This window comes from Mya arenaria, chromosome 10 (genome assembly GCF_026914265.1).
Source record: "Mya arenaria isolate MELC-2E11 chromosome 10, ASM2691426v1".
NCBI classification, from domain to species: domain Eukaryota; kingdom Metazoa; phylum Mollusca; class Bivalvia; order Myida; family Myidae; genus Mya; species Mya arenaria.
In genome coordinates this window covers 71,351,807-71,375,023 of record NC_069131.1, presented here as the reverse complement: position 1 = coordinate 71,375,023, position 23,217 = coordinate 71,351,807, and the positions used below count along the sequence as shown (strand labels likewise).

Sequence of the window (23,217 nt, the reverse complement as noted above, 5' to 3'; positions counted from 1 at the left end):
ACACACGGGCTAAAACTCTTCGCATCTGGTTTCGACGCATTGCGGCGTTTCTTGTGTCATTCTTACTGATGCAAACATATGGAGCATTTTGCACCACAACTGATAATATGTTTAATAATCTGTCTAATAAAATTTCATTTTGAACGTGTTTGATGACTTGCTATAATGTCTGTATCAATTTTTATTCCGGCTTTATCCTATAATGGCCACATTTATCAAACGGAATAAACAATGCACAAGCCGTTTAACTGTTATCTGCCGGCTATATTTGTTCTATAAATCCAGGTTTTCAATGCAAACAAAGCTGTCTTTTTATAGGCATTATATAACACATATTATTGTTAAAACAGGCAAATCGTCCGATCAATACCACTGTGCTAATAGTCCCTTTGCGGTTTCCAGAACAATGTAAATGTTTATTAACAGAAAGAAGGGTTTTTGTTCTCGTTATCACACTGTTTACAATGTAGTTTACAACAAAGAGCCTGCTTACTATTTGTAAGCGCATCTTTAAAGGTATACACTCCTAAACAACAACTTATCTCTTTTGTAACAATTATGTCTTACATAGAGAAAATTGCTGGCATGCAGATGTTCACTCCCCACCCCAAAATTGTATTGTCTTAAATTTGGAAATATATGGGAACACTGTGTTGATAAAGCGTTACCAATTACATGCATAGAAGATACTTTCATAGTAGCAAAAAATACGTCTGTTTTTATTTCGGATTATTTCACCTGATTGATTACATCATTTCCCTTGTGAGAGGATTGATATTGAGGCGCGATGTTGCAGAGATCAACAATGATGTATGATATTGTTCTAAAGCTGCCTGCGACTTCCAGTGATTACAGTGTTGAATTAACGATGGTAACCAATTATTCTTTTCTGACATGATATGCACATAGAAGCCCCGTTCCGTGGCAGAAAGCTAGCCTGACATAGAATAGTTTATTTTTGTGTGAGAGTTGGTTATGAAGGCCCGATACAAATAGCGGTACTGACATCAGATCAGAAAAGAACTGACATCTTATTCAGATTTCTACAATGTCCATAGTCTACATATACATACCTTTTAAACATGTCATGTCATCGTGTATATACAACATGTAATATATGTTTGCTGTTTCACAACATTATAAGACAACATAATATTTGTAACAAAAATTGGAGACTGGACTAAACATTTATCTTTCAACATTCAATAATTAATTTCTAATAACAAGAGCTTCTTGACTATATAAAATGCTAGTTAAATAAAATCATTCCTATCATTTGATTTCAATAATTGTAGAAATTTGTACACAGAAGGGTGCATGTAGTAACAACGTTTTAGATATTCCTTTTAAACATCAGAAAAACATGGACAAATAGAATGAAATATATGATTTAAGTATTGCAATGAGGTAGGATGTTTTTTCTCAAGCTGCTTGTGACTTATTGTTGTTACACTATTGTCGTCATGTAAATATACGAGATATCAATTAACCTCACAAGTAAGCTCGAAAACTTAAATAATAAATAAGATAATTTTATTATTTATCGAACGTTATATAAAATGCAGGTTTTTTCACATTTCCCTTGCAATTGGATTAATATTATGTAGTGAATAATGGCAGGAACATTTAGTTTAAACAATGTTTATTATTGAAAAAACTTTCAAAGTGTACAAGGTCATATATTAAATATTGAAATACAGGATTGCTCTGGCAGATGGATTATGAAAGCCCTTTCCCACATGTATAGTGTGCACAGTAGTTAGCGCGTTTCGTATGATATTAACTTAATAAAGAACAGAAATGCAAACACATAAATTAAACATGCATATTTCCATCAAACTGTTTATACAAATTATATTGATTTAGAAAATTTAGAGTATAATTCCATTAGAGTTTGAATCAAATTATGGAAATATAACGAGTATGGTGAATAAAAATATGTTGAGCGATAATAGGAAATAAAAAAAAGTATAAACGAATGGATTGAGTGGGCAAACTATAACATGTTTGTTTTTCGTACCAAGGTTTGAACGTGATTGAAACTGGGCCTGTTGAGTTAAGGACTGAACGTCTGGTCATCAAGCAAGGGGAGCAAATGTTTGCTATGTTCTGAAGTGGCTGCAATCTGGGATTCGATATACGTGAACATTTAAAAAAAGAAGTACACACTTGATACAGTACGTACTATCTACAGTGTTAGTAGTATAGAGATCATGAGTTAGTGCGCTACAATATTTCCAAAGTCGCGTCCATAAATCTTTTTAAGGCTTCTCTTTTCCTTCAATTATTAAGCAAGAACATGCGGGGTATCATTATTTAGCATCATCCTATAAAACGAAAACGAGTCGCTGTTTGGAGATGAAGTGAAAGGGCATAACAACTACAAATTATAGACGGAAGAAATAACAAAAAAAAATGATAAGACGCGCGAGTGGGAACATGCTGATGGTGATCTGCGTTGCGTAACCAGCAGGTATTCGAGTGTCAGACATTTGTGGTATTAAATCACAAAGATATTCTGGAATGAAATGATTTTTTTCATTTTGAAAAAAATGAATAAATTAATGTTTATTACGACGATTTTCCAATGTGTCCCGTCACTCCTTCATTAGTTTAGCGATTGATAAGAGTAAAGTGGCGCCTATCGTGATTCTTGCAGCTTCATATTGGATCTTATTAAGCCCTTATTGTACTTACTGAGTGCAGCTATAGTAATGTATGTCACTGTATTCCAGAATTGGCCGAATCAATATGCTGCATAGATAATGAATTGATACAGGAGCCAAATTATTCCTAAGATACTACTCCAGACTTTCAGAAACTGCGAACACTTTTATATTTGGGACAAAAAAACTTGCAGCCAATTGGATTGAAAAGAGCTCATGCGTTTTGCATCAGCCGGGATTATTTTTAAGTAATACATATTACTTTAAGTAATAAAGTGAACGTTATGCTTAGAACATTTCATAATGTCAGAAAGAGTCGAATAGATATGCTAAAGTCAAAGCCAATGCAAATATGTTTGCAACCTTGTTGAAAGTTTTCATCTGTCATGCCCGGTTTTCCATAATGCATTACAATTGGTCACGGCAGTTTGAGTCCATGGCCCTATCGGGAAATCAACACGCTGCATGAATAATGGATGGATGCAGAAACCCTTAATAATTCATTGAAGAATACATCAGACTTGTAGAAAAAGAAAACTCATTTACACGGTATTATTATATATATCGATTTTAATGAATGTCAATCGATATACATGTGCGCCTTTGTTACTCTGAGACTTTACGTTTCCTTTTTTATTTATTAGCTTCCTAATCATTTGGGTTAATAAACGGTTTTGCCTAGAACATTTCCGACCGCTGAAATATCTCAATACGTGAAGGTCGGAACCGTACAACAAATAACGCATGTATTATTGCATTTATATCAAGATTGTGTCAAGGCAACATAGATAAATTTGTCTAAGGTATGGAAGAAATAGCCAATGCAATGTAACTGGTTGAAAGTCTTTATTTGTCCTGCTTTGTGTCCCATAACGCATGGACACTTGATCATAACAGTCTGCGCTCATAACTCGCTCGGGGGAATCAAAACGCCGCATGAATAATGGATGGATACAGGAACCAAACCATTCCACCGATACGACACCAGACTTTTAGAAACAACAAACCCATTAAGAATGGTTTTAAGGATAATGAATATTTTGTTTTATTTAGACATTCCTAGATAAATTCTTGATAAACATACATTTTATATATAATATGTATGCACTGTGCTGTTTGAGGAGTTTGTGCTGTTTTTCCATGTTTCTTGTTTGTGATTTTTTGTTTTTGTGTTCTATGACTTTGATGTTTACCCAGTGCCATTAAACGGGGTTTATGTTTAGACTTTTTGCTACTGGGCTTGTTTTTGTAGCTTTTAACATAAATATTCTATGCAAACGGTGACTTACATTATCTAATTCATATGTACAATACAATTGTGCGTTAATAATATAACGTTACGGCTTTACATTTCCGTGTATCACTTATTACATGCCATTGAAATAGAGTGATTATTTTTTTATCATTTCTGAATGAATAGAAGTTCAGGCTTCCCAATACACACGCTGTCCAACATTTGTCAACTTTTTGTTCAATAAATGCTGATTTAAAATGTAAATGAAGCTATTATTATTTATTTCTGTCTACTAAAAGGCGTTATCTAACTGATATTTGTGTTCTGGAAATCGCAAAGGGACCTTTTGCACCGTGGTATCGATCTGACAGTTTGTCTGTTTTAACAAATGTTTATAAGCAGCTAGAAAGGATTTTCTACTCGTTATCAAGTTACTTGTATAAACAATGTGGTTCACAACATCGATCGGGCTTACTATTTGTAAGTGCACCATTGTAAACCACCCTTTAAAGGGCTACACGAGGGCGCGATGTGTTGCATAGATCAACATTGATGTATGGTATTGTTTTAAAGCACCATGTGTTTACAAGTGGTCACATTATTGCACTTTGGAAATTAGAAATTCAAGATACTAACTAACTCCACAAACCTAAAAAGTGATTAAGAATAAAAACAATTTATAATAATGTTATTTAGTATGAATGTTATTTGTACATTTTCTATATTTTTATATTTTAAAATGTAAATATAATGTAGTGAATAAGGGACATGACTCGTTGCTTATATCATTAAATTAACTGTTTTCATTAATTATTAGAAGACCAAGAAATATAATTTATTATATTATATAGCCGTATCAAAGTGTTTGTTGTTCCATGACGTCCGACCTAGTCTCACCGAAATAATTTGTTTCTGCATTAAACACCCATGCATGTTGATTTCCCAAAGGGACGTTAAGGCTAGAGCCTTTGCCAAATGTGAATTATAAGATGGTGAGTGTCAAAGTCTTTTTTCCCCCACACAACATAAGTAGATCCGCATATTTAAACAACTGAAAAACCTTATCTTGCCTATGGCCAAATATAAAACATACCCTGATGTACAATTTAAATAAAAAAAACAATTTTGTTTATCTGAGGTGTGAGAAAAAGTATTTATTATGGCCGCTCGTGTACCTTCGTTTACGAAAAACAACCTTCGGTCGGGTTAGGATGAATCTTACACTCTCGGCCATGAAGTAAACTTATAATAAAACGCATGTTTAATACATAAAAATACGTGAAGGCATTGAAAGTAAACCGCTAATTAGGTATAGCATGTGATAAAATGAATATACACGCAGAAGGAACAACACGTAATTATTCATTAACAATAATAAAATGAACTTTTTTTACCTAGTTTTTTATGTTTATTATATATGCACTGTGCTGTTTGTGGAGTTTTGTGCCGTTCTTCCATGTTTCTTGTTTGTGATTTTATGTTCTATGTTTTTGGCGTTTACCCAGTGCCATTACACTGGGTTTATGTTTAAACTTTTTGCTACTGAGCTTGTTTCTGTATCTTTTCACATAAATATTGAATATGTCTAATCCCTTTAATGCCGAAATATATCACTGCGTCAAGGCGAGGACTACGGAAATATGTTATTGCCTAATTCCTCAGATAGAGTCGAAGCAAAATTAATGGCAGAACAAGTCTAAGATGTAGAATGCAAAGCAAATGCAAAAATACCTGACTGAAAGTTTTCTTTTGTCAGGGTTTGTTTTCCATAACGCATGACAATTGATTTCATGGCTCACTAGGGGAATAAAAATGCCATATGAATAATGAATGGATATAGAACCCAGATCATTCCCCAGATACTACACTAGACGTTTACAAGCAGCAAATGCATGCGTACGGTCTCATATTTGAATTATCTCGGTAATACATGTATATTTTTATATGAAAAAGTATACAACCAAGTCCAGTAGTCGAAAGAAAAAAAAACATAAACCCCGTTTTATGGCACATAGTCAACGCAAATGACATAGAACACAAAAAAACAAGCACAGACCAGGCAACATCACAAAACTCAACAAAAAACAATGCATATATAATATATAACACTAGGTTTTTTTATCAAGGATAATTATATATATCTTGTAACAACGTATGCAATTCAGAATTAAATAATCTTATTTATATATATCTTTCTAACCTGCACCTTTGCTTTACCGTATTAAATATACCTCAGCGATCACCAAATTAAAGAAAAAAATACAACATTAAAGTTTCAACGCATATATTTTATTCAAATTGTCCAAAGATTGGATAAAGGCAAAATGAGAAAAGATAGAGAAGACTAAATCAATGCAAATACACCTACATGCAATTTTTTGTTTGTCATATTTGAAAGTCAGAGCACATGTCCCATCCGCGGGGAATCGACACGCTGCATGAATAATGAATTGATGAAGAAAAAAAAAAAATTTTTGGAGACCAGTTCGGTCTTAAGAAAACAATTAACGCAGCTGTACGGTTATCTTGCATAATAAATTATATTTATCAGTTGATGCAAACAATGAACTGAATGAAGTGATTCATTTGTACAACTTGATTTTGCATTAAATATTTAACGCTTACGGTTTACGTGTACAACTTATAAGATATTGAAATAGATTGATTATTTTCGATCATTTCTGGATGAATAGAGAAGTTGGGCTTTCAAATGCACGCGTTGTCTAACATTTGTCTTCTGGCTCTTGTTGTTCAATAAATCCAGATTCCAAATGTAAATGAAGCTATTACTCTTTATTTCCGTCTACTAAAAGGCGTTATCTAACAAACAGTTTTTCTGGAAAGCGCATAGGGACTTTTAGCACCGTGTTATTGATCCGACAGTTTGTCTGTTTTAACAAATGTTTATTAACAGCAAGAAGGATTTTATCATTCGTAGTCACGCTATATACAAGGTAGTTCATGCAACAAGAAGGTGTGTACTACTCGTAGGGTTATTTTGAAGCACCAAATGGTTGGTCTTGCACTCTCACGCTTTATTAAAATAGTTATTAAAGGTATCACATAACGAAAATCGTTGTCATCTTGCGGTTCTGACCATGCCCTATCTTCCAACGTGTTTTTTGTCTAAGATTTCGAAAATATTTTGGAAAACTTGTTTGTGTTTTAATAATTCATAACAAAAAATAAATTTTATGGTTGCATGAATACGTTAGTTTTGTTTCAGAATAGTTGACTTGTTTTATTTCATCATCTTCTTAGTGGAAGAAGTGATAAGGGGGTGCACTGTTGCAGACAGCAACAATGACCTATAGTGTTGTTCTAAAGTTGTCTGTGACTTCAATGATTGCAGTTTTGACAATATGATAATGACAAACATTGCTATTTTACATCTTCTACACAATACAACCCATTACCATGGTTGAACATAGGGAAAACATATTATATGGGATATTTTTTTGTTTGTTTTTGATCATTCGCCTTAAAGCGATGCGTTGACTTAATTATCTTTCCTTTTGAGAGGGTTGGTATAGAGTGCATTAAACACCATTTACCCTTCTAAATATTTGTTAGCGCATTATTTCGATGCACGTTTAAAGTGTTGGTCGTTTTTGCACAGTCATAGCCTTATACCTAAGCTGATTAAAAAAAACTACCAATGTTTGTACACCAAAAATATGAAAAATAGCATAATCATTGTCTATATAATTCACGCCCTGGAATAAAATCATTAAAGCGAACCTGAGATTATCTTGATAAAAAATAAAATTTCTCAGTAAGATGTTTTATGATAACTCACAAATGATGAAAATTGCGTTTACCTACTAAACATGTAACCAAATGTGCCCCGTCATTCAAATAAGACAGCTTTCGCTCTATTAACAAAAAAGGTTAATTTCTGGTTGTCTTGTCGCGGTTTAAAAATATAATGGACAGAATAGAACAGAACAAAATGTTTATAAGGCTTAAACTATGAGCAAGATCATAGCCATAACATATATAAATTCACATTCACAATATGACAGTTTGTATTGAGAAGAGCATAATACGATGTGTACATAATTGCATAATATAAACATGTACAATAACTACATTGTCCAAGTTCTTTTGTCTCTGAATATGTCCATATAAAGCTGATCGAATATGATTATGATCTTATTTTCTAATCGCTACATAATAAACAGCTTATTTATTTGCATCTATAAAAACGTTACCACTGAACACATCTTTAAATATTTTTGCTAAATGCCCCGGCTATAATGATTCATTTGCTCACATTAAAAAGTTTTATTTGGCAATCATGTATTTGTCATGTATTTTGCATGTAAACGATGCACTCAAAATATTCATTTTAAATTTTATTGTTTTCTGTATTTAAGTGTCAAGTCTCCAAGAACCTTCATGGCGTCCAAATCTAACCCAGGTCAGGCCACCACCGGCCGTCCGCCAACAACGAGTGTTCTACGGAGCGCTCTTTACTACCAAAATAGGATCATTGTACCGGAAAAGAAGACAAAATCCCCGTCAGGAAGTCCAGACCGTCCGACGGAAAGCACTGAACCCGGTCTGCGGTATTCGCTGGCCGCGAGGCCTTCAACATTGCAAAGATCGCTTGACGGCGCTCAGAATTCCGATAGCGCTCTTGAGAGCGGTATTATCTCTCAGACAATACCAGTTGCTGCAAGTGGAAACATCGACTGTGGAGGTTCGCGGTATGATGCACCTCGCTCTCCTGACAAAATGGAGACACACGGCATCGATATCGTGGTCACCGAAGCGGACGACGGCTCAAATAAAGACGACGAATCGTGCTTGAAACGCTTTTTTAAGTGCTTGCAGGATAATCGAATGAAAGGTGTTCCGAACGCAGAGGAAATATTGGCTAGCTCAAATCCACAGGATTTTAAAGTGCTGAAAAAAGTGCTTAACATATCGTTCTTAACAATTGGAATTGCACTGCTGATAGCAGTATTAATTGTGATATTATATTCTACTATCGGTACGTATAGTGACTTTTGATTTTATATTAACATATTTAAGACTTAGTCTAGTGATTTTTTCATAACAAAGCAATCCATGTAATGCCTGTAAACCGTAACATTTTTAATTTCTGGTATTCCTATGAATGAATGAAACCATTTAGGGTGCGTAAAACAAGTATATTTGAACTATGATCAGAATCAAAGAGGCATGCAAGGTTAACTCTTGTTTAATAAAATAGGGCCACTTAGCTATATTTTATTTGATTTTAATTTTAGGCAATAACAATAAAGTATATATTTAAATACTAGTGTAAATAATCATTTGAATCCACTGCTCGTACATAATTATACTACTCAAATCTTGCGAAGGATCAAATGTTATAACTATGATTTCAAAATAAACAGAAGTTAAAGGAAATTTGATTTTTTTTTTCAGATGAAATTAGACATATGACATTGTTGGAAAAACATTATTATTTGGCAAAAGGTATTCAGTAAATTGACGACAAAACTGACGTCAAGAGTTTCAAAAATTATCATATGACATATTTTTATTTTTTTATTTTAATAATCGTTGTCAGTCATAGAAATGACAGAGTATATAACAAAACATCAGCGTTTAATTTTTGTCTTCCGTTTTATTACTATAGCATGAGTTTTACGCTTGGCCCTGACAAGTTATAGACACATTTTGAATTAATCTGGTAGAATTGCTGTAAGTCGGTAATATATTTTAATAGAACAAATAGCTTTGTATCAGTATCACCAGTTAATAATTTCAAGATTTACATGTGGACCTGTTACAAGTATCTTTATGTGTATGTATATTTTATTTTTCGAAAGAACATGCTAATTTTTCTCGAAACTCATTTGTTTCGCATTTAAAATTGGATACATTTAGTTTACAAATGATGCCGTTAATCACGTTGTTAACTTAACAAAGTTCTGATCAATCAGCTCAATGTTGCCAACATGATATTTGTATGAAAGTGCCTTTATAAGATGGATAAATTCTGCCTCGTATGATATTACGCAGTATGCTAAATTCAATATATAGAACACTATGGTTGCCGTCAAATATTTACTTTAGTTTAATTGAAACTGGGGAGAAACGGGACTTGAGGAATTATGTGTTCAATGTTGTCATTTTTCAGTCTTCAGATAAAAGAAATAGCATATTGAAAGGGTAATATCATGTTAGAGTGTGTTCATACGATATATCTATATTTAGCACATTTCTTAGAATCTTATTCTGTTAATTTTCCACGAATCATTATCATATTCTTTCTCACCTCAGATGTGTTGTCACAGGAAAATTAATATTAACAATACGTACAAAGCTTTTCTAAGGTAACTTGGTACTAAGCAATCTCCCGTTATGGTAAAATTTGCAAAAATGTAATTAATCATACAACTATTAATCCAGAATATCCAACAGTCGAGGGTGACCTTTAGGATAGTAGTTTACGATACTATTAACACACCGACAATAATTTGCTGAGCTGATAGCGCATTTAAATAACTAATTGGAGGTCAAACATTTTGTACAAGTAAAATGTTCAATGATTATATGACACCCATTTTTATTTCTATGACAAGAATTTGTCTATTGCAAAGGCAATGGGAAGTTAATATTGCAATGGTTTTTGTGGAAAAAATGTATGTCCAATTAGACTTCTCGGTTGTTTCTAAAATAACATGACCATTCATTCATATGTACTTAATTTGTTACATGTTCCGATACTTTTTTAGGACTTTCGTTTGAGGGTTTTTTTTCTTCGAAAGAAAAATCAACAATGACAAAACTACAACAAAAATGCAATATATATTTTAAATTCCTTTTTTAGGGAAATAATTCATGTTTGTAAGCGTAGCCCGATATGTGAATCGCATACTGAAAGGAGACAAGTCGGTCAAATACAAAATTACCAACACTCAAAAAAAATAGTATAAGACTCAAGTAGTTCCTTTACATGTTTTAAAGTTTGTATTTAATACTGGTTTAAGTTACCTTCAGATGCAGATAAGCACACATAAAACATGCTTACAAACCACGTTATTTGACGGCGTCGATTGTAATAACTGCATAGCTCCTTTGTGCTATGTGTGGACTCCATTAATAAAAAGAGCCTATTTAAATAGGTACTGATAAAAATATTTGCCTTAAAATTGTGTGGTTTTAAATGGTAATTAATTAAAAAAATATCATGTTTTTGTGATCATGAAAATTATACAGAATTAGTTCATCGCGTTCATTTATGAATTCCTGAACGATATTTACAAACTAGGTATTATAAAATATATAGAATATATATATATATATATATATATATATATATATATATATTTCTTTCATGCTTTACGATGAAATATGGGGTTTTAACAGTGAAATAACAACAGTTAAAATATCAATTTGATATTTTCACTGCAAAATAAGAAGTGAAAATATCAACTTTCAGAACTACTTTTAAATTCCTTTGTTTTTACATGTACTTGCCTTGATCAAAACAGAACACTGGACTTCAGTAAATTATGTCAAAAAAAGTTAAAAAAAGAAAAGAAATATTTTATAAATTTAAATAAATATATAATTGGAAATTAACAACTTACCGTTTATTACCGGTTATCCCGTTTATCAAACATTTTACTGATCTTTGAAGCTGAATGTTCGAACATTTGCTTTCATACCAAACAAATTACAGACGAAAACAACTGTTCGAACATAAATAACATTTTATATCATCGTTCAAATGTATTTTGAACTATTAACCGTTGTAGTACGTAAAATGAGCTTCCTGGAGAATTCACACAACAATTTACAGATAGATCCGATTTTTTGTTACCCCACCCACACCTCAAAATGTGTCAACAAACAAGCGTGACATTTACTCTTTATCTAAAGCGAAACAGACTGGTCTCTGACAGTAAGATGACTGAATATTAACTTACTATAAAAACACGCGTACATGCAGTCTTAAACTAAGAAGAATGGTTAAAATCCAATGAGTATCCACATTTGTTTTGCTAACACATTTGACCTTCCAAATTTTCATTCTTTAAATCGCGGCGTAGTAATTTGGTTATGTATTAATGCCCATCTTAAAATAAAAAGTGTTTTCATTATTTTTTGGAACATATGTGCACTAATAATACTTCATTGTTTACTGTTCATAAAGCTTTGCAATAAAAAAACGAGCGAATATTTAGCTATAAGAATGAATAGCAGAGAACTATTTCTCAGCAAACCGAAAGTAGAAAAGTTGACAGCTATAATTATGCATGAGGGGCGCCCCACGGGTAGCGGCGTAAAGTCCACCCTTTTCAAAAAAGGGGGTAACTCAGAAATAAATAAAAAAACAAATGATACTCCGAAAATAAGCATAAAAGAAACAGAAAATTTGTTTATTTCAGTGTAAGATCGTATTTAATTTCACTCGTGATCATAAAAAATCTACATTTTCACTCGTGGCTTCGCCACTCGTGAAAATATGTTTTTCTATGACACTCGTGAAATAAAATACGATCTTACACTGAAATAAACAAATATCCTCTATATATATCACATATTTATTTTTTTTTAAAACCTAAAATTTACTCAAAGAATGACGAAACTAACACTGTAACACCTTAACACCTTAACACCTCAACGTGGCCTGATTGTGTCGAAGAGTGACTAATCTAACTTTATAGTTCAACCTTAAACACAGAATTGTTGTTTCGAATAGTGGCTTATCTAACACTGTAGACACGGCTTGTTGTGTGACTTTTCTCCCACCTCAGATAACTACATAAAAAATGACCATGCTGGAACTTGTTTTCTCCCACCTCAGATTAGTAGATCCAATAATTTAACCATGCTAGATATCCTTATCTTGCCCACGGGCGAAGATAAAATGCCCGTATGGAACTCCTTTTTAATACTTACCACATTGTAATTACCTCCCATTTTAAGACTGTAGCATCAAGGAAATCTTGCCTTATGGTAATATATAGAACGCTAATTAATTATTTCTCGCTTCAAATGTCACCATAAAACAGTTTTCACGCACCATTCAAGAAATAATGCATTCTCTTTAGAACTATTTAAAAAGACCGATTTGACTATTAACATATTCTGAATCACTGTGCGAATATCCATGACAACCACGTGCTATCGCATATCCATACGCAATTATTTTCACTAAGCGCTTAAGAGTTCCAGCAAAAAATACATTTTTACTTAATTTTGTTTAACTGAGGTGGGAGAAAAAGCATCTACCATAGCTCGGTAAACCTCGTTTCCGAAAAACACCCTACGCTCGGGTCTGAATGAACCTATCTTATAATCTCGGCCATGGAAGATACTTATAATCTTACCCACGGGCAAAAATAAAACAAGTTCCCGTAGGGAGCTCCTTTTTTATTGTCATCAGATACAGACACCTCCCTTGTTGAAGACCGTCGTCTGTAGCATCATGGAAACCTTGTGCAAATATTTAAAATCAAAATTGATTATTTCGCTTCAACTGGCACCATAAAAAAGTTCTCACGCTGCTTTCAAGAAATAATGCTGCCCTCTCATCAGAACGATTTGACTATTTACATAATCTGAATCAATGCGTGCATATCCATGACAACCATGAACTATTATATCACCCATATAAGCAAGTTATTTTCACTACGTTCAAAGAGTTCCAGCAAAAAATACAATTTTACTTAATTTTGTTTAACTGATGTGGTAGAAAATGCATCTACCATAGCCGCTCATGTAAGATGGGTTCATCCCAACCCTCGCGCAGAGTGTTCTGAGATGAACCTACCTTACACGAGCGGCTATGGAAGATACTTATAATCTTATACTGTAGTTCCACCCAAACACGAACTGGTGGTGTCGAAGACTGACTAAACTCGCACTGTAGTTCCACCTTAACACCAACTTCTGTTGTTCATGCTATTGTCTAGACACGTAACTTGACTTTAAATGGCACAATAAGGAGTAACTTGTGTATATATCCATAGACTACATGTTCTTAATTAAAAGCTTCTGCACAGTTTCAAGCTAACGATACTGTATAACTTGTTTGTGCTAAGACTTTACTTTACAAAGTCAACAATTAACACTACTAACACTTTAAAGATGGACAAAAACCTTATTCTCTTTATCCAGCTGGAGTCATTTATATTCACAATTCACATGGCTTGGAATTTTCATGCTTGTATAAAGCCTACCACTATTATTCTAACAATGCTGTTCTTAAGACAAATAATGTCTCTTATGTTAATCATTTTTCCTCGGCGTCGCCATTTACATATTACCAGTTTTGTCTTTTAATTTCTAGGCTAGATTTGTACATGCATTATCTTCCTGGTGCTAGGATTATTTTCAAGTAATGGGCTTCATTACAACATAATAACTAAACTATTACAGATTTACCGTTTTGACAACATTGCATTTTTATATTTTGTTTTAATTGTATATATCATTGGCTGTTCGAAAGTCGGGATTGTTATATTTTGTGTTTGTATTATCCACGTGTCTTAAATATATTTTAACAATGCTTTTTTATTCCTTTGCAGACAGCTTCAACAAAAAATAGACAAGGTTTTCATTCGGTAAGTGTATTACTTTTCTCAATTATATTTCATAAATATTTGTTATAAGCCTTTCACAAATTTTAAAAAAATGTGAGTATTAATTGCGCATAGTCAAACCTTAGGTAAAGATGGATATCAATATTGGCTTACACAGCCTTTTTATACACATTAGTCACATATAAACATGACTGAAACTAAGCTAAATATTAAAGTTTGCTTAATGTAGTCGTCCTTTAGTGATGTCCCAAGCAGTAATGTTCTGTCAAAAATCTAGTAATTATGTAAAAAATTAATTTTAAACAACAAATCATTGTATTCAGGGGTGGATCCAGGATTCGACGTAAGAGGGGGCTTAGGGGCGTACCCTTTAACTTGCGCCCCTCCCTCAGTCACGATATTTATTTGGTTTAAAGTGTTGGGAGGGGGGTAGGGGTCCTCCCCCTAGAAATATTTTAACAATTTTTAGTCCGAAATGGTGCATGATTTCATTACTTTTCGTCTCCTATATTGAAATAAAATGTAAACTTGGACGATTTTAGGAGAATCCGCTAGTGGTATCAGTATTTCCAGTCGAAGATATCTAAAAAATATGAAGTCAAATATGACAGCTTGGTGGAAGTCGAGTTACTTGCGTAACAATTAATACACAATCCAGTGTGTATAAACCACGTGATACATTACGTCACAAATGCTACGTCTGAATGCAACCATTTGCTTCGAATTATGACTATCAAGTTAAGAATGAGCAGAAATTTTAGCGCTGATTTTAAAACCATGGTTGGAAAGGTAGATTCGTGAAAATATCTTTAGATCAGCAGAACAGTCGATGTGCGTTCTTTGACATTATAACTTACAGTCCCAAAACGTTTAGTTAAAATAAATTCAGCAGAGAAAAAACAACAGGCCGTCATCTTAAGACGTTGTCTAAAATTGATTTATCTTGTAGAACTTTAATGCATCGCGAGGTTTTCTGTTAAGCTTTTAAGAGAATGACTTACTGATATATAGCAATAAGAAATCGATTCATTGTTAACACTTGTGTTGGTAATGCCAGGCATATGAATTCCAAAGGGGAAATATGCTCATGTTATTCTACATAAAGATATTTTATTTGCCGGACAAGACAAATGTACAAAGTGCCAGATCTTCCATACATGAGTTCTAACCGTCCTACAAAAATGATGATCATACATTGTAGTAGATAACGGAAATGATCACAAAGAGTTTCTTGTCTTTATTAAAAATGCTGCGATACTTGATCTTGATGACGTCCATGTGGCCAGGTTTAATGTTGAAGACGTTATTTTGTAACATGCCAAATGGCATAAGCTATTGCGACCTTTGTTTAGTTTTTGTTATTGACAAAATGACAAGTTGATTGTTTACAAATATGAAAGTCATTCAACCCTTTTATTCACATTGCTATGGCATAAAAGAAAACTAAAATGGTAAATATAATACATGTTAGTGTTTGCAAAAGTTTTTCATGTGTTTGGTAATGTATGGAATCAAAGTACTTTTTTTTCATTTTAGCTTGAACAGCAAGAGAATAAGGATGAAGGACAAGCTCGCGCACGTTCGTCGTGCACGTGTAAAATGCTCAACATTGCTCAAACCCTCAAAACAGCGTAATAGTACTGAACGTTTCTTTGGACTTAACGGGAAATTAACAGTTCCACTTCACCCAAAATAGTCCACTCTGGTCAAACGTTGCAAAAGTGGTGGATCCGTTTTTGATTGGTTCAATTTTGTTTCAGAAAAGTCGGGATCGCTCAACTGAATGATAGGACTTTCTTCCAAAATCACCAGCGGCGTTTGCACAAAATAGCCATTACTTAATAAAACTGGAATTACAATTACATTGAAATGACAATGTCCCACTACACGAATAGACAATAGGAAATCTCAAATCTAAGGAACGTATAACTGGCTTTATCTGGGGATATTGGATACAGTGTGTCGTTTACAGACATGAGTGATCACATGTTACATTTCCTGAACACTGAAATATAACTCTAGACTTCAATCAGGAATTGGAGGTTATTGTGCTCTTATATTATAATGGCTGTAAGCTACAATACAGTCTAAGAATGGGTAATTGTTCTTTGAATTATGTTACTTTTACCGCAATGTTTTTTTGAATAGCTCAAAATGTGGTGTTTCTGTGCTCATACTTGCAGCGTCACGTGAAAAGGCGTTGTGCTTAACGCAAATTCGAAATGGTGTTTTCATTTTTGTTGCTACGGCACCGTTATGTCAAAATTGTCATCAAGAGATGATTTTATCAGTTATAAATACGTGTTTTTGCTCAAAGCACATTCATGGTGTTTGATTTGTTTTTATGGTTTTCATTAGTTGGGTTTCAGTGTGTATGTTCTATATGATGTTTCATTTATGCCTTAGTAAGTCATGTAATTATCATTTTGCTTAGTAATAAGTCTGAGTCGAATTAAATCAAGCATTGTCATTTGCATTTATATTATATTTTTATTATAAGTGACAGTATGAATAAAACATCAAAACTTTGTTTTAAGTCAATTTCTGATAAAATCTGATATAATATTCTGATTGTAATATTTGTGACACCAGTATGTAGGCTAGTATGCGGAGCCTGACATAGTGGTCTTACAGCGTAAAATGATTTGAGCAAATGCTGTTACAAAAATTGCAATCAGAATATTTGGTCATGGTGTTCGCGAAATATAAAACAGGCAGACAGGAGGAAGAAGGTTGGCAGACAGAGCGTGCAAAGGCTAGTGCTAACCTGTAGCAGTTAAAGGGTAGACTGGTTGTTGGAGCTGAAGTAGAGGTGGGCTTATTTGAATGACTAAACAAATTGGCATAGTACTGTTATGTTGGCCTTAAACATAATTTGGTTTTTATAAGCTGGGGTAGCGGATGTTAGGGCGAGTTGGTAGTCTTGTCAAGTTTTGGGAGTGTAACATGGGTGTTGTAGACTGATTTGTAGGACTGAAGAAAATGAGTGGATGGCTGGTGTATAGGTATAAGGCATAATGGACGGAAGTGTCGTGATTATGCCAATACAAGGCTGTTTATCCAGTCGATGGACCGACCCTTTCTTCTTGTGCCCTAACATCATCTTATTACGGGCTTAAAATGTAAATCTTCTTTTTAAGGATTCGGACACCACCCATTTTAACAGCCCCATTGCATAACATGCCCCAATAAAATGCAACGTGTAGAATTTTAATACTTATATTTACATTTATTTAAGTCTACATTTCTGCTAAAATAAATAGATTATTCAAGAGCATTTTCTCTTTTATCTTTCTCTCGTTGTTCTCTACGGTGGTTAAATTAGAACAGCTACCGTAACCTAATTTTATACAACAATGAATGTGCAGATAAAATAGTTCCTTATTTATATGTTTGTTTTCTATAGTTTCAAGGACAAGTTTATTATAAATACGTATTATTACTGTATTACTAGAAAAATACAACTTGAGTTATGAAAAATTAACAATAACAAGAAAAAAGCAACAATATCGCCAACTACAATGTTCTCATTATATCTCGCGATAATACGCGATACCAGCGTTTGTTAGTCACGAGTTTTCGAATTGGGGAGAAATTCCAGTCAATTTACTTGTTGAGAGTGATATTTTGAAGAATCAGTTGGTGTATGAATCATGTTGGAATACGGTGTTGGACAAGTCAGCAGTCGCGGAAGGAAAGCCAGAGGACGCGAGAAGACTAAGTGTTGAACTAAACTCTTTCTTCTGGACGTTCCTGGGTGCACTAGAATATGTTATTGTTTCATTTCCTCGATTTAATGTTTTGTCAGATGCTTTATTTTTACCAAGTGTCAATTACAAATTCCGAAATAAGTCGTCATCATTGTCATTTAATATTTCTTCAACTATTCCATCCATCATGAAATCATCTACATTAAAATCAATGAAATTATCATTGCTCAAATTATCATTGCTCATTTTGTTTTAACTGCTTTACTGAAGATTTTAGTTTGGCAGGTTGCCAATAATTTTACTACGAATTCATTAAAAAAATAGTTCCGATTAGTATTATTGCGCCCAATGACAGGACAGAAGTATCGAACAAATGCACACGATTTCGATGGGGAATGCCATTGCACTTTATACAGAAATGATGTGAAATTGATAAACAACAACCATCGTTAAGGAATGAAGTGTTAATGTAAATGTAACCGAGACCATATAATATGGTTAAGAACAAAGTAGTTATCAATATCAGACAAATTGCATTAGAAGAAAGATAGTAGATCAGCTTAATCGTGTTATACAGAAATGAGCAGTGTAAAAAGGGCCGGATGCTTCGATATAACAAATTAATGATTTAAAAGTAAAACCGAAAGAAAATTAACCGTTTTCTTTGGGACTGCTTCATCCGCGTATCATCGGGTGCATTTCAGGTGTTCATGGCAGCAATAGAATGTATCAAAATAGTAAGTGTTAAGTCGACTTCGGAGAAGTTAAGCCGATAGTGTGTATATTTTTAATCGGATCCCTGCTACAATTTAGAATACCCGGTAAGATTGTTGCGTAATTTCGATGTAAAATGATTATTTTTTGCTCAGAAGGCAGTTATATGTTTTCGATGGGTATAACATTAGCTAGTAAATTCATTTCTGAACTGGATGTTTATCTTTTTCCACGACGAATTGTGTTTTGGAAATTTTCTTCTCTTGTCTATTATATAACACTAGTAGATTTTTATCTTACATATGTTGAAATGTCGTCCACAAATCATAATTTATAGTTGTATTGTGTCACATGTAGTGATAAGCAGCCCATAAAATGCTGTAGTTTTTATTTTCAGGGTCAATATTTATGTGAAAAACTGATTTTACCCAAATGAGGCCACAAGCAAATATTTAAAGTAAGCCAGGGGCAGCTGTTGGGATCTGCATCATACTTTCAAGTGATTCTAACACGATACTACATTCTCGTATTTGCGGATTAAGCCAATTTTAAAGAACTGCATATACCATTTCAGTCATAACCATGTGTGTACAAATAAACTAAAGGCACCACTGCTTCACGGATTTGTTCAAATTTGTTTTTTTACACCACTAAGTGGCTGACCTGAGCTAGCGTTTGATAGGCTTGAATATCGCGGGTTATGATTCCAAGTTAAACCCTTGATGTCAAGATTGACTTTACAGTTATGAAACAATCATTTTACGAGATACGGCACTTGTATGACAGAAAATGTCGTACCTCCATATATATTTGAAATTAAGCTTTATTAAATTTATACACAAGGTTGTTGAGTGTCATTATGAATATGTCTTAGACTTCCTGAAAGCACTTTTAGATTCTTAAGGACGCAATACAATTTGTGGCAAGAATTTCACTTAAGCTACATCGAGTGATGCGAGACGTACTACACTGTAACTAATGCATAAATCATAACGGAAACATATTTGACTTACAAGCCTAAATGGACTTGTTTTTTTACATAGTATATCTGCACTGTACTGTTTGTGGAGTTTTGTGCTGTTGTTCCATGTTTCTTGTTTGTGATTTTTTGTTATTGTGTTCTATCTCTTTGCCGTTTACCATGCGCCATTAAACCGGGTTTATGTTTAAACTTTTGGCTACTGAGCTTGTTTCTGTAGTTTTTCACATAATTATTGAACTAGTGCAAAATTGGACAGTTAACAATGATTTCAGTAGAAAACAAGAACGAAATTACGAATTGAAATGATTTTATCTGTATTTTAATCCTCTCAATTATTTTATTTGTAGGAATCAGCACGCAATGCCTAACATTTTGTTTTAAATTTAGCATACAAGAAACACAGAATATGTTGAATTTGCTTGTAAGATCATAGTTAATTTCACTCGTTACCACATAAAATTCCATTTTCTCTCATGGCTGCAGACCAAAACACAACAAATATGCTCTAAATCATTAACAACTGTTATGCATTTGAGGAGCAGCACAGTTGTATTCTTACATTTCTCTATATTGTAAGGAAATATTGGTACATAAACAACATTTAGCGATCATTTAAGGTAAAGCAGGAATTTTAGTAATAAATTCATGCTGGAAATGCATAATTCCTTTAAATATCGACACCGCGATCGATTCGCATTTTAGGAGATGAAAACTTATTGCTTTTAAGACGTTCTTTTGTACGATTCACGTTTAAGAGAAAATGAATTTATATAGATTATAAAGAGAGGAAGCTGGTCATAGGATCGAGACGTATACAAAGCATCATGAAGGTGTTTGCTAATGGCTAATATCCTTCAGGAAAATGATTTACTTATGAACATTTACAGCAAGACATTAAACCAGTCATATAGAATGTGAATATGCGGCCGAGAGGATATTTTCTTTTTTACATATTGAGTAAATTATGAGATAACATACCGGTGTTTGAACAATCGTAGCAAACTTCGGCAATGCTTGTGTTTGTTGGCTAAAGTGGGTGCTAATTTCTTTGAAACTGACGTGTTTGAACACTTGAAGTAAACAGCGGCAATGATAATATGTTTTGGATACAGTGGGAACTACTTTATATTTTACAGACGTGTTCGTTGGCTACAATGGGTGATAAGTCCATAGCTGATGTGATTAAACGCTCGAAGTAAACAACAACAACGCATATGTGTTTGTTGTATGCAAACAGTAGGCGTGGCTATATGCGCATGCGCGGTTATAGCAATTTACTTAATCCTGAAGAGTCGTCTTCAGAAATTAAATGGTAACGATTCTTCACAAAAATAAACGAAACATTTTAAAGATCTAGCGCCCGTGATTGGCTGACAATGTAGGGCAAACATTAATATTCTTTAATGCACAAAAGTGTCAATATTTAAGTTCAAATTTGTGCACTGGCAGCATAAGGGGTGTAAAGATCCCGTACGTCGATACACGTGTACCGTTTACAACATTGCTCAAATCTGTCAAAACAGCGCAGTGCAGTGGATGAAAACCATGACCTCTCTGAACTGACTGATCAATGTATTCTCCTAGACTTCTTATCCTTCCTACTACCCAATAAAGGTCAAAACCCGTAAAACGGAGCATGGCAATGAAACTGCTTCCCGATTGGTACATTCGCCACACAATGCGGTATTTATTATACATTTAGTGTCAAAGTGTCTCAGCGTTCATACAAAATGTATTTTTACGGACAGATCTTGTACTACTATTAACACGAAACATAAAGACGATATAAGAAAGAAATCCTAAGGATTTTATTACTGGTTCTATGTCGATATATTGAAAACAATGTTCCGCTTACAGCCATGAGATATTAAGCACATCTCTCATTTCCTGGATACTGCAATAATAGTCTAGACTAAGTCTTTTTCAATCCGGATATTTTTATATTGTGCTATTATCTTGAAAACGCTTTTAGGCTACGATACAATGTTTCATTTTCAGTATAAAAACTCAAATGCTGTATTTCTATGGCGACCTGCATGCTGCTTCACGTGACACAGTGTTGTCGCTCGTAGTGTAAGAATGTCACCTTGCGAACATGATTGATGAGTTTATAAGTTATAACGGCGTGTTTTGGCTTTCAATATATTCATTGAATCCTCTTCATGTTTCTGAATGTTTTCTTTCCATTTTTAAATTTAACGATGATGTTTCATTTATGCAATAGTATGTTATGTAATTGTATTTTTACTTAGTACGAATTATAGTTGAAATAAAATGAAGAATATGCAAATGCATTTCATTTTCTTAGTATACGTGATAAAATTAATAAAATTTCATCACACCATGTCGTGTTCCATAATATCTAAACCTAACTTTTTTATCCAAAAAGAGCTATTATTCTAATGATGGTAGATAAAAACCCATTTCTCCATAAAATCCAAAAACGTTGCTTACATTAATCGTGTTTCAAAAAATCCGATTGAAACTCAAAATGTTTGTCCAGGCTTAATGACAGTTATGGAAGGTGCATTGCTGTCAATTCCCCATCGGAACGGCTTAATTGTCCATTGACATTAATGGCAGATGCATTGCTGTCAATTCCCCCTCTGAACGGCTTAATTGGCCATTGACAGTAATGGCAGGTGCAACGCTGTCAATTCCCCCTCGGAACGGCTTAATTGTCCATAGACGGTAATGACAGGTGCAACGCTGTCAATTCCCCCTCGGAACGGCTTAATTGTCCATGGACAGTAATGGCTGTTGGAACGCTGTCAATTCCCCCTCGGAACGGCTTAATTGTCCATAGACAGTAATGGCAGGTGCAACGCTGTCAATTCAACCTCGGAACGGCTTAATTGTCAATTGACAGTAATGGCAGGTGCAACGCTGTCAATTCCCCCTCGGAACGGCTTAATTGTCCATTGACAGTAATGGCTGATGGAACGCTGTCAATTCCCCTTCGGAACGGCTTAATTTTCCATAGACAATAATGGCAGGTGCAACGCTGTCAATTCCCCCTCGGAACGGCTTAATTGTCCATTGACAGTAATGGCAGGTGCAACGCTGTCAATTCCCCCTCGGAACGGCTTAATTGTCCATTGACAGTAATGGCATGTGCATTGCTGTCAATTCCTTCTCGGTACGGCTTAATTGTTCATTGACAGTAATGGCATGAACATCGCTGTAAATTTTCCCTCAGAACGGCTTATTTGTTTATGGATAACAATGGTAGGAACAATGCAGTCAATTTCAATGGTAGGTGCAACGCTGTAAATATACACTAGCATAGGCTTTCCGACATTTTAAAAGTAACATGGGAACTACAGGTGCAAGACTAGTAATCAGAAATGGAAACGAG

At 34.0% G+C, this 23,217-nt stretch overlaps 1 protein-coding gene across 3 annotated transcripts in view; it reads left to right on the top strand.

Annotated features, from left to right (window-relative positions):
• Positions 1-16,982, top strand: part of LOC128205333 (uncharacterized) — a 73,298-nt gene extending 56,316 nt beyond the window's left edge. For 2 of the 3 annotated variants that reach the window (XM_052906899.1, XM_052906898.1), the window contains 3 exons: positions 8,280-8,899; positions 14,439-14,474; positions 15,990-16,982. In XM_052906899.1, the coding sequence (XP_052762859.1) occupies positions 8,302-8,899; positions 14,439-14,458 (618 nt within the window). In that variant the 5' untranslated portion in view covers positions 8,280-8,301 and the 3' untranslated portion in view covers positions 14,459-14,474; positions 15,990-16,982. Of the gene's footprint in view, positions 1-8,279; positions 8,900-10,036; positions 10,069-14,438; positions 14,475-15,989 lie in introns of all 3 variants that reach the window. The other variant, XR_008256216.1, reaches the window with a different exon arrangement.
• The last annotated feature ends 6,235 nt before the right edge of the window (positions 16,983-23,217 follow it).